General features: G+C 42.6%; 1 protein-coding gene across 2 annotated transcripts in view; it reads right to left on the minus strand.

The window, feature by feature from the left end:
* Positions 1-114: 114 nt before the first annotated feature.
* The window catches only part of LOC109528420 (adenylate cyclase type 6-like), a 46,074-nt gene continuing 28,498 nt past the window's right edge, over positions 115-17,690 (minus strand). For both annotated transcript variants that reach the window (XM_019890978.1, XM_019890977.1), the window contains 18 exons: positions 17,508-17,619; positions 17,149-17,276; positions 15,496-15,654; positions 15,269-15,410; positions 15,044-15,172; positions 13,289-13,317; positions 12,999-13,146; positions 12,799-12,896; positions 12,586-12,673; positions 12,060-12,176; positions 8,938-9,090; positions 7,611-7,786; positions 7,088-7,117; positions 6,887-7,019; positions 5,503-5,766; positions 2,874-3,078; positions 2,623-2,747; positions 115-1,914 (listed from right to left, as the gene is read on the minus strand). In XM_019890978.1, the coding sequence (XP_019746537.1) occupies positions 1,786-1,914; positions 2,623-2,747; positions 2,874-3,078; positions 5,503-5,766; positions 6,887-7,019; positions 7,088-7,117; positions 7,611-7,786; positions 8,938-9,090; positions 12,060-12,176; positions 12,586-12,673; positions 12,799-12,896; positions 12,999-13,146; positions 13,289-13,317; positions 15,044-15,172; positions 15,269-15,410; positions 15,496-15,654; positions 17,149-17,276; positions 17,508-17,619 (2,365 nt within the window). In that variant the 3' untranslated portion in view covers positions 115-1,785. The remainder of the gene's footprint in view (positions 1,915-2,622; positions 2,748-2,873; positions 3,079-5,502; positions 5,767-6,886; positions 7,020-7,087; positions 7,118-7,610; positions 7,787-8,937; positions 9,091-12,059; positions 12,177-12,585; positions 12,674-12,798; positions 12,897-12,998; positions 13,147-13,288; positions 13,318-15,043; positions 15,173-15,268; positions 15,411-15,495; positions 15,655-17,148; positions 17,277-17,507; positions 17,620-17,690) is intronic.

Below are 17,690 nucleotides of genomic sequence, written 5' to 3' on the forward strand. Positions count from 1 at the left end.
AAGCACAATGAAACAATGCACAGAAACATTGCAAAAGCTTCTTTCACTATGGCATTTACTGCTTAAACGATTGGCTTGAAATTTCAGTTACCACTCCCTGTAGGGCCATTATTATTATCTTCTGATTCTGATTTATGTTATAATTTCTAGTGCTAATATTTACACAACTACCATCAAGGTGCACTGCAGTTGATCCCCAAAATTTTAAAAATCAGACAGTACATTTGAGAATTAGGATATTTTAAAAGCCGGGACCCATGTTTAATAATTTGTGACCAAGTGGCAAAGGTGTTATCGAATGTAAAACAAGCCAAAGCGCGGCCTGACAAATCCACTGTTTTGTTGTGCACTTCACCTTAATTGCGAACTCTGCAAGGTGATCTAATAACAAGGGAGTGGGGGGTGTCACAAGGGATTAGGAGGAATTTATGGGTCTTAATTAATGTTCAGCATGGAGTGACGTGAGAACTTTGCCACCGGCTGCAGAGAAATGCATTATTCATGTGCAAGCAATCACACATTCTCCATTGCACGGCCCTCCTGAAACTGTAGATGGATTTACTTGGGGAAAAGGAGAAGAGGAAGGTGTTCTCAATTTACAGAATCTGAGACGCATTCAAACGAGAGCAATTTCAAAGTGCCACGTGCAGCGTGTCACGCAAGCAATTAGACAATTTTCTTTTATTTTGTAAAATAGAGACTACAGGCGTGCTGTAGAAGTGCATCAACAGACAAGAAAGGGACATACAATTAAGGCAAAATGAATCATTTGCTGCTGTCCTATCCAAGAGACTGACTATGGGGGTATTTGGTTGACTTTTCAGGCAAAGGTGTCACCTTTAAGGCATAAACATTGTGGACCTCCACGGAAGAGTCAACTCCTAAACACTGCAGTGCATGTACAGCACAAGTCCTGTACGCCGTTTTCATTTGCAGCAAACGGGAACCCCAAAGCGGTGCGTGTCCTTCAGTGGTCATATCACCTTTGTTCTGACATACATTCGACGGACTGCTTGACGGGTGACAAAAACAAGTGTTTGGAAAATTGGTCCATTGCAACTGGTGCACATCAAGACAAAGAAAGTCCCTGCATATGCGCTCTGTCCTCAATCTTTGAAAAAATACACTTAAGTTTGCTTTGAAGTATTTTTGCTTGGAATGACATTGGCATCAAAGTCGACAATATCCTCTTGCAATCACCAGAAGTCTGGAGATTAATAGAAACCATGCAAACAAGAAAGCGTCATCGCGTATAGAAAAAAAAAAAAACTCACAGTGAATAATTACAGTATGCTTCGTAGGAAAAGTTCAGCAGTCTGTTTCAATCACTCACTCACGTCAAGCATATTGTTTGCGCTTGTTATCAGTGGTGAATTAGTCCACCTGAGGATACGCATTGAATGTGTGTGTCCCTCAGTGACTTGACCACGCAAACCCGAGTTGTACAGCGTCGTTGGGACAGAGTATCTGTGTTGTTCTTTGGCCGTGTTCCTCCATCATAATCTATACATACTTGTAGCTTATCCTTTCTACTGTACATCTGCACAAAGGAAATAAAATAAATTAATAGTCCAGAGAAAATACTCGTGCAGCTCATACAAAAAAAGCACGCTCCCGTCCTAAGGCAAATGGGCTTTGTGCTCACTTGTACAAAAAAAAAAAAAAAAGATAGAAATCCTTCAAACACCACCTTGAGAATCCTGTGTGTGTGTGTTGGGCGTGGGTGGAGGGGACAAGACACCGACAGCATTTGTCAACCCTGTGGGGTGGTTTTGGGGTCCATGGTTAACTGCTAGGGGGGCCACTGGTCAGGAAGTAAGTGGTCATTTCACCCTTGCCCTTCACTTTGACCAGTCCTCTGCAGTCTAGCTGGTAGCCGTTGTTGGCCAACACGTGGTAGAGGTCCGTGGTCACCTGGGAAAGGATCCGCAACACATGTCACACCACCATAGCCTCACAAGGTCGCGGGCATCCTGGATCCTATCCCAGCTGTCTCCGGGCAGTCAGTGGGGTATACCCTGGACCGGTTGCCAGCCAATCGCGCTCGACATAAATTAGTACACCCCATTTGAAAACAAAGTTTTGGATCCATTTAACAATGCTTTTTTTTTTCTTGTAATTGTGTCTCTTGCCCAAAGCCTGCTGGGATAGGCTCCAGCTCACTCTAATGCGAGCCTAATGAGGACAAGCGCCATAGAAAATGAATGAATGCATGGATATTGACAAGCTTCATTTCCACCTCATTCTCAGTCCTCTTCATAAAGTCTCTATTCGGCAAACAGCCTTGTTTCATTCCAAGTCTTATTCCGAAAGAAAATGAAAAGCAAGTCAAATAGTACAGTACTACGAAAAACATGTATGTGCGACTTATAGTACACTGCTCTCCTTCATAATCCTTTCTGCTGCATGTGATGATCCAAACACAGTTTAAGTGTACTAAAAAACAAAACAAACCAAAATAAAAATATTGCATGAAATAAACTGAAACCAAACTTTTTGAACACATGTAAATACCATCTGACAGGGATGGACTTTTCAAAAGTAGGATTAACACCACATTCCATTCCTTTGGCATTTATAAATGTCATGCCATGTGTACCTTTCTACGGGTGTGTGTGTTACCTGAATGTAGTCTGGTACTCCGGTGCTGTCCATTCGACTAGCCACATTGACCGTGTTCCCCCAGATATCATATTGGGGCTTCCTGGCTCCAATGACCCCGGCCACCACTGGTCCCATGTTCAGCCCTGAGAATCACAAGTCCACCATTAGTCAGAGACACAACTCAATAAAGAACTCTCCAACTGGGAAAAGCTAGAGCAAAACAAATGGCAAAAGACAAGCTGTAAAATCCAGACGGAATAATATCTTACCGATTTTCATCTGGAAGTTGTTGAAAGAGTGCTCGTTGATATATTTCATTTGCTCCCTGAGCCTCATGGCATAGTCAGCCAGCGCTAGAATGTGCGAACGACCCTCTCGGTCGTAGCTGGACACATTGAGGCCGGAGGCGGCCATGTAAGTGGAACCAATGGTTTTGATTTTCTCCAACTGACGGAATCTCCCCTCACTGATGATCTGGGAAATAAAACGAAATTAGACCACACAAACTACAGAGAATAAACTGCAACACTATTTAAGCCCCACAAAACAATCATATTAAAGTGAGCCCATATAAACTAGAGGATGCTTTCAATTGATTTAAACCTATGAAAAGACACTATTATTTAATATTCCTTAGTGCCAGTTCTCACTCTGATTAGCAGTTCTCTAAATAAGAGGCGAAGAAAGCATCTAGCTGTTATGCTAAACACAACAGAGGTGAAGAGAGCACCAAGTGTAAATGCTTTTAAATCTAGGTTAAAAGCTTATCAAGGCTTGAAATAACTTTCTTTGAGAAGTATTTTTGCTAATCAACGACTTCATTTGAGGAGCAACTTTGTCATTTTGAAGAGCAATTTTTTGCAGGTTAATCCCAGGGCCCTGGAGCAAGGGTTTTACCCCCCAAAAATGTAACAATTTAACAGGGGGGCCATAAGGCTGTAGTGATGAAATATTTTAGTAAATTCAATGGAATTTTCATATATTCAAATAAACTATAGTTTTGCTTAATTTAAAAGCAATTATGAATCCAGATGAGAAAATAAGACATTTCACTGAACAACAAATGACCAGTTTGTTTCCTTTTATGTCATCAGTTGAAATATACTGTAAAACTGACAAAACAAAATAAATGCTGAAAATCAATATGGCAAAATGTTCAAACAAGCCATGTAATAATGAAGGAAAGCTAGTTTAATGCCAATATGAAACTCCATAGACAGTCTTACGGAAATTATCATAGATGTTAAGGTAATTTGAAATCCTCAAACTGCAGCAGCAACACATACAAACAAAGCACTCGGAAAGCGTCACAGACATCGTCTCTTTCTGGGAAAATGAGCCATGAGCGATCATCAGATGTGCCATTGGAAATTATCCAATTTCACTTAATTGGTCAGACAACGATTGCTTATTCACTACAAATAATGTATCTTTGTTTATTTATCTATGCCAGCAACACGTAGTGAACGGCAGAAGAAAACAGCGCTCTTCCACAAGGTAGCCGAAGGTCCAATGAACCTGTATGTAACCTACTACGGCTTCGCCTACCGAGAAAAAAATACATCGAGAGATTTAAGTTCAGAGGCAAGCGATCTGACGTTTCACTTAATTGCAATTTGTCAGGATGTCCGGAAAATTCCGTACAGAATCGGACTCTATGAGTAGACTTTGGTAGATGACAAAACTATATTTATTTAGAGGGCGGGCAATTAAGTACAAACAATGACGATAGAAAAATAACCAGGATAAAAACAAGAACAAAAAAACCCGCTTGTAAAAGGCAGAGATTAGATAAATGGAAATAGCTTGTCACGAAAGGATAAGAGAACCAAAAAAGGTAGAATGCAATCAGAGCAAGCAACACTACAAGACAAAACACAAAACGCGGCTAGAGAACTACAGCGCAAAAAAACATGGATCGTCTCGAAAACTGCAACTTGAACAATGGTTTGCGCAAGGCAAATTATCCGACGCCGAAAGGTCGGAGTGAAAATCCTTTCGTAGTCCGTTATCGTTATGAGTGCAGAAGAGACAGGTGCGCGGCAGGTCTGAAACAGTTCATCTCTGCCACCTGCTGGACACTAACAGAACGGAATCATGCCACAACTAGTGGGTGCAAGGGACGACCCAGTCAACGACTCGACGACACATCCTTTTCCAACATGGCATCGTACATTAAAGTTAACGACGGGATTATTTGGGCAAATACAAAATATTTATTTGAAGCTGACAGACGTGTGAGCTAATCTAGAAGCTGAAAGTGAACTACAGTGAGCACAAATCAGCTGGGCAGTTACACACGGATGTTTACTAAAAACTAAAACGAGCTAAAATAATTCATCTTGATAAAATAAACCAAAATAATATGGCACACATTATTGAAAACAACTTTAACGTACATTTTGAGAAAAAAGTGGTGAAAGTTTAAAATGATTGTCCTGACTAAAACACGACTAAAATGTTGACAGTTTTCGTTGACTAAAAGTAGAAAAATAAAATGTTTTCTCTGACTAAAATTCTCAATTTAGAGTTGACTAAAACTTGACTAAAAAAACGGGATGAGGTTGACTAAATGTGCTAAAAACTAATAAGTGCCACTGCAACTGGACTAAAACTGAGACTCTATTCTGTGTTAGTTGTGGCATACAGCAGCTCCTTGCGACGATTGTTATTTTTTATTTTTTTGTGTGTGTCTGGATGTTTTTCCCATTCAATAAATGGCTCAAAGTGCATCAGTAACCGTGGCTCTCCTTGCCCCATTACAGGATATGATAGTACCTTAACTGCTCCATTTTTCTGATGTTCACCCAGAATTAAAATTTTGGCTCCCAACATACAACAACAAAAACATAAATCGACTGACTGATGGATCTTAACGAGACAAACTTGAGGTTTCACCTCATCGAAATCGGCGATGATCTCATTGAGCAGCCGGAGACACTCGACGCCCTCGTTGTTGCCCTCCAGCTCCACGTAGAACTCGGAGAAGTTGCAGATGGAGGCAAACATGACAGCTACGCACTCACACGACTGGTAGTACAGCTCGTCGTTGCGACGCTCGCGAGCCAAGAAGTGGGCGGCGACGTCTTTGGGCAGAATGTTGTGGAGCAAGCGGCGGTTGTACGCCTGCAGCTCCTCCATCTCCTCCTTTTCTTCGGTAGCCTGCGGAGGGGGCACACAGCCTCAGGCTTATTTCCTGTTTGCATACTGCAATTTGTGAGGGTACATGGAACCTTGTGAATACTCAGCCCCCAAAGATAATTTCATTTTGCAACATGATTTTTGGTAGACTGGCCCATCACAGGCAGGCCCACAAAAACGTCAAAAGAAACCATGCTTAAAAACACACAAGAAGTCGACAAGTTTGGGTTGGAAGAGACCAGATGATTGGTGCCTTCTCTACTACTGTTTGCTGTACTGCATCCAACCATAGTTTTCTGTTATATTTTGATTATTCATCGGGATTAGTACTGGTACATTTTCTAATTCCTCAGCTGTGATGCCAAGTACACAGACTTAGTTTTTATACTTAAGATGGTTTTGCAAGTGTCTTTACTTTACTTGAGTATTGACTTTTTGGACTGGTTATTACTTTTACTCCCTTTTAGTCTCAGCTGAAAACAGATTGTGTATGTGTACTTTCTACTCCTTATTTTGTCAAAAGAAGCCCCATTACTTTTTTCAACTTCGGCAGATGGCACCACATTGTAAAACAGCAGAGAAAGAGGTAAACAGAGGGATGGATGGAAAGCCAACTGTGGTTGAGATTTTGATAGATTGAAATCTTGTGGCCTCACAAGGCGGAAAATCAGAGACAGCAGCGACATGGAGGAACATGAACCAGGATTGGATTTAAGACATTTTTTTTTAATGTTTTCAAAACAAAAATGATTTGTGGCGAAACAACCAGCTTCTTGATTTTCAAATTGTCTCCATGTGATGGAAAAAATAATCTTGACCTATCCACCAATTTTTCACTTATCATGAGCTAATTTAGCATTTGTTTTGTTTTTCTCATGCTTAGTCCAAACACTTTCGGTAAATAAAAGAGAGAAAGTATTTTCTTGTGCCAAATTATCAAACTTGGCATTGTTTATAACGGAGTGTAAAAAAAAACATTTTTTAGCTTTTGTATTGAACATTTCCAAGTTGAATTTTATTTTTTCTATTTTTATCACTTCTTTTTTTTAACACAGTACCTAGTATCTTGGGTGTGAGCACTTTTTCCACCTCTAATGATTTTCAAGCAGTCCTGTAATATTCAGCATCTACCTGTACTTACCTGCAGCTTCCAGAGGAAGTCGAGACGTGCGGTGGACTCCACCTGCTGGCCGTGCAAGTACAGCGCCAGAACAAAGACGGTCAGGATGACGGGGGTCATGACCTTCAGGGGCACTTTGGGCACGCTCTCCAGACTGAGGCAAAGACAAGCAGTTCATAATCAGGGTCAAGGCAGGCATGAAACCCAAACAAGTCAACTTACCACTGTTCTGCTGTGGCATTGAAACCAGACCTGTAAAATAAACAACGAAAACAACAAAACAGAATTCAAATTAGCTTTATCTTTGCACCATTTCTCACACAGATTCATGTACTCACCCACACAATGTGCAAATTATAATACTTCAAATATGCATCCATGTCTTCCATAGGCCTGCTGACATTGATGTCACACAGTGCACATCCTATATGGACGAACATTCACACTCATATCCACAGCTAAGGATAATTTAGAGTCCTCAATTAGTCGAAGAGGAGAACTCGGAACAAAGGAAGGCCGGAGCCTGGATTTGAATCCCTAGCATTTCAACTGTGAGGCAGTTGTGCTAACCACTTGTCCCCACAAATACGACGAGTCAATAAATAATAGTAACCATGTACTAAAAATATATATTTTTTGAGATTGAATATACCTGTATATACAATTTATTCAGTCACTAATTTATTTGGGCAGGATTTAATTTCTGGATTTTCAAACAAATAATTCACAGATAGTGTTGACTTACAGCGTATTTGCTTTGACCAGCAGGTCGGCATTGTCGAACAGGACCACCTGAGGCCACTCCACTAGCAGGAGGAAAACAAGCTGGATGAGCAGCATGAGCGCTAACTTCCCGATGCTGCTGATGTGGAGGAACACCGAGCAGACCAGCAGGGTCAGCAGGACGCTGTAGCTGAAATACTGCAGTTGGGCAACCACTCAGTGATGCAAACACACAATGCACAACAAATCCGCAGAAGTGGAATAAAGACAACTGTACTCTTCTTGATTTTTGAAGAACATTACATCTTTTCTCCAAATTTGTTATTTTAGGCTTGGAGTTTCCACTATTTGTGGCCGTTTGAAAGTGTCTCTCCTGGGGTGGTTACATGAGGGTTATTGTACATGTTAGCCACTGGTCGTTCACTTGTCTGGTATGCAAAAACAGCTCGCCAGTGGTCAGGAAGAGTCCAGTTTCCTCTATTTAACTTTTATGGAATATAATGACCTGGAGGACAGACAACCTACACTAAACGGTGTCAATTTAAAGTCCCAAATTGGCCAAATCTGGTTTTGCTGTTTTCATTTGGGACGTGGGGGGAAGGCACTCAGTTGCAATATTTTTCACATTCACTGGTTTAAGCATTTATTTTCAATACATTTCTTGCTAGCATAAATTGGACAATAGTTATATACAAAGTATTTGCTTGCCACTATTTGCCATGTCGTCTGTTTTCAAGCAAAATTTGCTCTTAAAAATATAGGATAACCTTCAAAAGTTTGGGGTTCACTTGGAAATGTTCCCAACATGGTGCCCAGAGGCATGATGTAGCCCCCAAGGATCACATAAGTAGACTGTGGCCCTGCTCTAAAAATTTCTCACTGGACAACTGTGATTTCCTAATTATTATGAGAAATCACTAACAAGATCTGTCTTCACATAAATTAATATAATTAAATCAGATTTTTTAAATCTTAGGCAACTCGGTAAAGTAAAGCCTCTCCTTTCACAACAGCACTCAAACAGTAATCCATGCCTATTTTACATCTCTGAATCAGCCATTACAAATTGAATATTATTAGGCTGAGGATTGACCTCTGGTGAACTCCGCATGGTACTTGCATTACATCTGATTTGACTATTTTGTCTTTACAAGATAGTTTGTAAGCCGTAATTGAGCTTTTCTGATTCTTTCCAAATTTCTCATTGTGTGTACCGGTGTGTATGTATGTATGTATGTATGTACAGTGTTATGTAATGTCGTGTGTACCGGTGTGTATGTATGTATGTATGTACAGTGTTATGTAATGTATTATGTGTTGTATTGCACACCAAAAGCTAGGAGACCCACCTGAGGGAAAGGGCAGGGTACAACCTGGCTGGAACACACAGTCACGCCGTCCTTTGCCGCCAGGGTGAGGTTGTGTAGCAGGCAGAGCGACACGGTTGTGTTCCGCTGCTCCTCGGCGACACATTCCTTCAGTTCAGTTCTGCTGCACGTAAACTAGAACGCCAGGAATTTAACATCAGCAATTGCTCAAGAGATAACACTCAAAGAGCACAAGTTGGCTTTTTACAGGAGGCTATGGAGCAGATATGAGCTTCACCACACACACCGACACAAAAGCACACAAGCATACATTTGCACACTCACTCATACACAATAGTATCCTGGTGTACTGCTGTCAACATCGAGTTGCTCGGCAACCAGCAGCAAAACAAGATGGGGAAACATTCATATGGGAGCTTGACAGATAATATTGTTACTTTTGGATAATGTGCAAAAGTTCTCTTTTTATAAGAGGCTAGTCAGCAGACAGACACCACACTTTTCCACTGCTTGATACCAACTGTTTATGCTTTCCAGCTAATGACTGTGCACATGCTTCACTTAGCTGCATTTGTCCCTTTTCCTCTCATGCCCTCCACTTGAACAAAGCGTGTTAACTTAAATAAAATGTGTCTGATTGCTAAAAATGTGTAAACTAGGCAAAGTATATATAGGAGACCCACTTGTTAGCGTTCAGTGCAGCTCAGTTCGTATAGGTTTTCACAGTAATATTTTGTGACCTTCTTAAAATAATATACAATAACAATTGCGTCGTATTTTGACCCAAAATTATTTTTTGGCCTTACCTATCTCATGATACTGGCCAGAGGCCACCTCTGCTAAAATCGGCTACATTCTTACTTAAACAGACGACTCAATTCTTCTTCATAATAAACATAATAAAATCAGTATTGGTGGCCCCTCTTTTTAAGAAGGGAGACCGGAGTTCCAACCACAGAGGATTCATACTTCTCAGCCTCCCTGTTAAGGTCTATTCAGGAGTGCTGGAGAGGAGGGTCCATTGGGAGATCGAAACTCGGATTCAGGAAGAGCAATGTAGTTTTCGTCCTGGCTGTGGAACAGTGGTCCAGCTCTACACCCTGAGCAGGGTCCATGAAAGGGTATGGGAGTTCGCCCAACCTGTCAATATGTGTTTTTTGGACTTGGAGAAGGCCTTCGACTGTGTCCCTTGAGAAATTCTGGGGCGGGGAAGTATGGTATACTGAGCCCCCTAACACGGGCTGTTGTCAAAGTTTGGTCCACACTGCTGGCAGTAAGTCAGATTCGTTTCCAGTGACAGTTGGACTTCGCCAAGGATCCCCTTTATCACTGATTCTGTTCATAACCTTAATGGACAGAATTTCTAGGCGCAGCCGAGGCAGTGAGGGTGTACGCATTGGTGGCCTCAGGATTGCATCTCTGCTTTTTGCAGATGAGGTGGTACTGATGGCTTCTTCAAGCCGTGGTGCCCACCTCTTACTGGATCAGTTCGCAACTGAGTGTGAAGCAGTCGGGATGAAAATCAGCCCTTCCAAATCTGAGACCATGGTCCTCAGTCGGAAAAGGGGGGAACTGCCCTCTCCAGGTCGGTGATGAGATCCTGCCCCAAGTGGAGGAGGTTAAGAATCTTGTTCACGAGTGAGGGTAGGATGGAGCGTGAGATTGACAGGCGGATTATCACGTTGCGAGCAAAGCGGAAGGGCACCCGCTTCGTTCGCAACCAAGTAATCTAAAGGATTCCCAAAAAGCAGACAACAACAAGAACTCCGTATGGAAATAAGATTTATTAACAAAAAATCGCACCGCAAAAACGAGACAACAGAAAACGCTGGCAAAAAACGAGTACCAGGAAAACACGTCGAAACTAAATAACGAAAAGCGCTCGCACTAAGCAAGGGGAAAAAGACAAGCTAGACGCAATATGAAACACAACGAGAATACAATACCAAATACTAACTCGCGCACAAAGGCGAAATGCGAAAGGTAACTACCGACACAATGGGCAAAGCAGTGGCACGGCAAGCAATTCTCCGGCAAGTGAAAGTACGAAATCCGGCCCTAATAAAGCCAGTGCCTAATTACAAATGGGTAGCAGGTGTGCATCCGGCCCGAAAACACCGTCTGCCGCCTGCTGTCGCCAACGGGACATGACACGGATCAGTGCAGCGTCTGCTGTGATGTGACTCTGTATCGGCCTGTCATGGCTGAGCCGAAACGCAAAGCTCTCAAATTACCGGTTGATCTACATTCCTCCTCTCACCTATGGTCACGAGCTGCGGGTCGTGACTGAAAGAAGAAGATCCCGGATACAAGCGGCTGAAATGGGTTTCCTCTGCAAGGTGTCCGGGCTCAACCTTAGAGATGGTGTGAGAAGCTCGGTCATGAAGGAGGGACTCAGAGTGGAGCCACTACTCTAAATTGAGAGGAGCCAGATGAGGTGGCTCGGATATCTGATCAGGATGCCTCCTGGAAGCCTCCCTCGTGAGGTGTTTTGGGCATGACCCCCTTCCGGCAGGAGACCCTGGGGATGACCTAGGACACGCTGGAGAGACTATGTCTCCCAGCTGACCTGGGAACCCCTTAAGATCCCTCCGGAAGAGTTGGAAGATGTGGCTGGGGAAAGGGAAGTCTGGGTTTCCCTGCTGAAGCTGCTGCCTCCGTGAGCGGACCCCGGATAAGTGGTAGAAAATGGTATGGTGTGGTATTTGATTCAGTTTTTCGTGTATTCTGAAAAAAAACTCAAGAAAATAAAATGACTGGCCATTATTTTAAGAAGGTGACGATTTGGAAACCCGAATGAACAATGGATGGGACTCTTGAAATTTCAAACATTTCTTTAACTAATATGGAGAGGAGGGTTACACCCTGGATTGGTCACCTTCTAATTGCAGGACACATATAGACAAACAACCATTCACACAATTTGGTGTTAACAAAGGTTTGTTGGAGTACCCTGAAAAACGTCACGCAAGCAAAAGGACAACACGCACACAGACTGAAATTGTCCCCAACTGCCACAGCTGAGAACTGTGAGCCAAATGTGCAAACCACTTACTAACATGCTTCCCCATAAAGGACATATCCACAGTAATTAATCAATAATGAGTCAAACCGGTTACATGTATGAGCCTGCCAAAGCGTACCATGTTAGCGAAGGAAGCGATGAAGAGGAGGAGGATGGCGAAGACAGCCACCAGTGTGCTGTTTGCACGGGAATGCACAATCTTCCTGGTTAGCGTCTGCAAGGTGACCGGGAAGAGCTGGTAGATGGACAGACAGACAACAAAGAGCAGACGCCACGTTAGCTCTAATCACCCACGTTCGCTCCAAACGTGTGACTTAAGGGTTTTGCAATTGGGGTGGGAATCCCTACAATCGTAATATCACCTTATGCAGATGCAAAAGTGAAGAAGATAAATCAAATAAAGCATGCAAATACTTCTCAGGAAGCCACAATAAGATGAGTTGCTTTTCATAGAGGATAAAGAATACCTGTATAGGTCTGTGAGTATTATATTTTCTATCTGCACATACATTACGGTAACCGTTTTACATTTTTATCAGGGTTCATCAGTAACCAGTAAATCTTTTTAACGCTGACCATGATTTAACAATATGCTTTTTATGTCCTACCCCTAATCTGCAGGAATCCGAGCAATGGCTGCTTACTTTGATGCAGGAGTAGATAGAACAAATGAAGAGGATGTTCGTTAGGATGATGAAGATGCTAATGTACAGACCCAGCATAAGCGGTGTTCTGCAGAAAAGATGGAAAACAAAACAGCAGGCTCATTAGGATGGATGTTGAATTCTCATCAACCTCTGGCAAACTGATCACGAGGCAGCGTTCAGTCAAAGCAGGAGAAGGCGAGAGCTGCTTACATTTTCAAAACGATCATCTGAATGATACAGATACAGCAGAAAACCAGGAGGGTGCAGGCCACGTAACCACCGAAGCCTTCGTCCACCTTTTTGGAGTACTGACAATAGAACACACAAACACACATGCACGACAAAACAGCGGACGTTAACTTAGTTGTTGATGAGAAATCCAGCGTGTAATCTGAGGTGGCCGCTCGCACCTTTTTCTCCAGTTCAGCAGTTTGAAAAGTGAGCAGGAAGTTCTTGACATGATCTTTGCGCAACTGGTCGATGCTGCGAGCGTCAATGGCTCGGCCCAGGAACTCGTCCACCTCGTCTTCGGGGTTCAGGGCCTCCTGAGCACAGCGGCTACCAGGTAGACGCAACAGTAAGTGTGCATGTGCCTCACACACCACCATTTCCAAAATGTGGGCAGGTTACATGTTGCCAACAATAATTAAAAAAAAAGAAAAAAGAACAAAAAAAGAAAATCTTAAAAATATAGACTCACTTGTCCTTGCTGGATGTTTCGTCAATGCCCTGAGAAGAAAGACAAAACCAGCAAGAGTGAAAAGGGAGATTATGGTGTGGCTACAGTCCAGTGAAAAAAGAAGAGTGTAGCTCAGACACGCACAGCTTCATAATCCCCAAGAGACACACTGATGTTTTAATTAACGCTCCGAGGCTGCAAATTGCAGACTCTCTTTGCCGCAAGGGTTCAAACCCTCCGAGATGCAGAGGAAATGAGAACGAGCCCAACGATACCTGTTAATAAAGACTTTAGGCTTCACAGGGAAAACCACAAGTTGGGAGTCTCTTCTTTAATCACACGGGTGGACCCCCACATAGTCGTGGATCAGGATATGCAAATTCACCTATTTGAGGATTTTATTTTGGAACCTGTGTTCTGTCATTCGAAGAGAACTTGTCTGTTTTCAATTTTCTGTACTGTTTTACATTTTTGAGGCAAAATACTAAGAGTATGCGGACCATTCCACCAGGAACGGCTCCAGGATTTGTGCTCTCCCGGGGATAAGGGGAGCTATACGGATAAATAGGGGGGCTAAATCATTGATTTTTCTTTACATTTGATGATATAAATGTCGACTAAAAACTCACGAGTGCTACTTTCAGTCCTGCCTCTCAAATGTAGCATTTCCATACACAAAAACAAGAACACAAAAAAATGAAATTGCATGAGATGGGCCAATACTCATTTGAGTAGTTCAGTATGGGTGCTATCAGATCTAAAAAGATTTACTTTGAGTGAGTTACAGTAAGCAAATGGTTCCAATTCGGTGTAATGGCACATTTATGATATTCATTTTTTTTTTATTCCAAGATGGCGCCCGAGTAGGCAGCCGTCGGCAAGTGCTCTTCAAGAGCCTTGCTTTTTTTTTTTTTTGTCTTTTTGTTTTGTCACATGGTGTCTGTTGTTACCTTGTGTGGAACTGATGTGGATTGCTTTCAGCGTTTTTTTAGCCATGACATTCGTCAAAAGAGAAGAATCTGTGCTTGGTGGTTGCACCTTCTCGGCAGCACGCGTGTACAAGCACTGATTTTGATTGGGAGGAATGTCGACGCCATTTGACTGTCGGTGCTGGACAGCCCCGGGGCGCTTGTGTTTTTTGCGCTTGTAATGGGCAGCATTTTTCACAGCCCCGTTTTGTTCAGTAGAGATGGCGGCGCTGTTGGACAGTCTGCGTTGATGCGGCTGGATGGATGGCTTGGGGAGCCGAGGATGAGGAGAGAGGAACTGAGAGTATTTGGAACTGGGAGTCGCCGCTTGGAAGTGAAGCGGATTGACATGGGACAGGAGAAGCGAACCAATCTCTTTTTTTCGTCAATTGACGCTACAGCTTCTTGATTACTTTGAAACTTAGCTTGTAGCCGACGTGTGCACATTTTGAGCATGACGTCACTGATCCACTGGTGAAAGGACACTTTGATTCTCTCCTCTTTTATCTAGAACTGCTTCAAACAACAAAGCGTATGAGGGAAAAGTGGTTAAGATTGCACGACTGTCCGTGTTTTTATGTTATGTGTTGTGTTTATTATTTTACTTTATGTTAACTGTTTTGTAAAGCGCCTTGTTACAGCTGCATCTGTTGTCAAAGCACGATATAAATCAGGATGTATTGTATTGGATAAAACTTTTTTAAGGTTTTTGAATACTTTGCGAGCCAATCTTGGTCTGTTGTATAGAGATAAATATGTACATAGGTGGTGAGTTAATTTTATTTTTTTTTTTCTTGAATAATCTCACCATCTGCCTGAAGACTTTAGACTCCTTTGTTCTGGAGAAGGATCTATCAGGCACCCAACGTGGCATCAATCCCTCGGCGGAATTTGCACGCGCTCGCTGCATTTTCGCCATCATGGCTTTCTCCTCTTTCTGAAAACAAACATCCAAAAAAGTAAGGATTGTGTTAAACTGCGGAGGCAAACGTTGTCCTTTGTGTCATTTCATGAACTCTCCCATACAACCGACCCTCTTCTGACTGCAGCCTAACACCAGAAACGTTTCAATGTTGTTCTCCTTCAAATAGGCGTTCCTTTCCCCACCGAACCCGGGCTCCACTTCGTAGTCCTCGTTGAGGTACTGAAGTGTGGCTTTGGTGATGTGGATTCGCCTAAGGCACACACACGCCCACATAGTCAGATAATACACTATGGACGGCAACGTACATGAGTGCAGAGCAGGTCTGAGGAGCTGACCCGGCCTTCCCGCCGGCCTCCATTTGGTTGGCGAGCGTCACGTCGTTGGACCACACGTCGAACTGCCACTTGCGCAGACCCAGCACGCCGCAGTGAACTCGCCCGCTATGGATGCCCACCCGCATGTTCACATTGACCCCTGTCACTTCTCGAACCAGTCTGCGCAAATGCACACACATAAGATACACAAATTCTGCTCAGAAGATTTTGATGTTGAGTTGGAAGAGTCACATATGTGGAAGTTGTAAGCCTTAAGTCTTAACCTTCAAGATTGAGATGGCAAGTCACACGATCTTGCTCAGTCTAAATGGCCCATTAGCCACTTTGCACTCAGTTATCACTTCAGCAGAGCCATGAGATACTGTACGGGTGACTGTTTGGAGGATGTTGAACGATTCTTCAAAAAAGAAGCTTAAAGCAGTTTGATACCACTCACAGTTGAAGTTTACTGTCAAACTAAACCTAAAACTAGGAGAACTGTTGTGAATTTAAAACAAAAGCATCACTGAGTCTTTAGTCCACCAGCTGAATACTAATGCTAACACATAGTGGGGAAACCCATATCGCACAGCTCTTGGAGCAACTGATATTTGAACACAAACAGTTCAGCATCAGATTTAGACAATCAATATAAGAGTACACACAGTCATGCCGTGTATTCTTTAGGAGGAGCTAAGAGAAGCTAAAAGGAGCTGCTATACTGCACAGACGGCCATGTACAGCACAACACTTATTTTCGTTAGCTGTGCTCACACTTTCACAATAAGAGTTTTTATTTTTTAACAACCAAAGCTTGCTGGGAAATACAAACGATGTGTAACTTGTCATTAATCAAGCTGTTGCTTTAATAAAACTGTGAAAACAATCGCAACGACTCTGCTAAACAGATGAATGAACCATTCATCTTGAGAAATAAGGCGATGATTTCATTGATGCCTGTGTCGCATGGTTGTAAAAAGGCTTTTCTGATTCATGTAGTCATGCACATAGCTGGTAGATTGGAATCAAATCATGTCACTTGTAAACATTGACCACGGCTCTTCAGTCAGAATGCTTTCATTCGGAACGACACAAAAAGTCTCCATGTAAAAGTGGCAAGTATTAGCCAAGCAAATGCCAAATCCTATAATTGACCACTTTAGTTTAACTCGAGTCAAGTCATATGGCAGGAGTCCCCTGACCTCTGGTAACTGAGAAGAAAGACACTCTGTTAATTTACTTATAAACATGAAATTGTTTGTGACCAAAAATGTCATTTTTTATTAGACACTGATGAGACAACAAACTCAAGTACTCACCATGTGAATAAAACACCGTAACTGAGGTTATAGAAAAGCAAAGAAAAAAATCTGCTTGCACAGAGCTCAAAATCAGTTTCATACATTGCATTGTAATGTACTGGGTTGTCATTTGTACCCATTGCAATCGGAGCGACTCGTCGCACTTTGCATTGTATCTCATCCGAAAATGGAATAGCAACACTATAGCATTGAAATTGGAGTGAATCGTATTGCACATAAATTAACTGAGTCGTATCTCATTGGAAATAAAGTGAATTGAATCGAATTAGATCAGGAATGAATGGAGTGGCATCATGAACTGAATGATACTCAGTATACTTGTATCTTAGAGTTAACCCTATCAACGACTTACGAGATGGCTTCAATCATGTCCACGCCCATCTCCACGCAGCAGTGGGCATGGTCGGCCCGAGGTTCGGGCAACCCCGACACACAGTAGTAGCAGTCGCCCAGAATCTTGATGCGTAGGCAGTGATTCTCCTGCGTAGACGGGTCATTCAAGATTTTAGTTACTGCCCAAGTAGATGGCTTTGGGTTGCCTTCTACTTGTGACATGTACTGTATCATAACAGCAGTGGTAAACTCATCTAATCTAATCAAATCTAATCACTGAGATGACTCATCAGATTCGTTTTATTGTCATTGATGTGTTGCTCAATGCCCCTTAATTTCTAACAGTGTCACATGACCTCTGCGGTTGCAGGCGCTCACCGATGCCAATTTATCAAAACGGGCAAACAGCTCATTGAGTGTCATGACAAGTTCCTGCGCCGTGCACTGAGATGCCAGACTGGTGAAGCCCTCGATGTCCGCAAACAAGATGCTGCATGGGATTACACACAGTGACAATTAGCATGGCTAGCACTCGCGTGGCAATCTAGCTGTGAACAGACT

The sequence above is a fragment of the Hippocampus comes genome, unplaced genomic scaffold, assembly GCF_001891065.2.
Source record: "Hippocampus comes isolate QL1 unplaced genomic scaffold, H_comes_QL1_v1.1 scaffold174, whole genome shotgun sequence".
Lineage (NCBI taxonomy): Eukaryota > Metazoa > Chordata > Actinopteri > Syngnathiformes > Syngnathidae > Hippocampus > Hippocampus comes.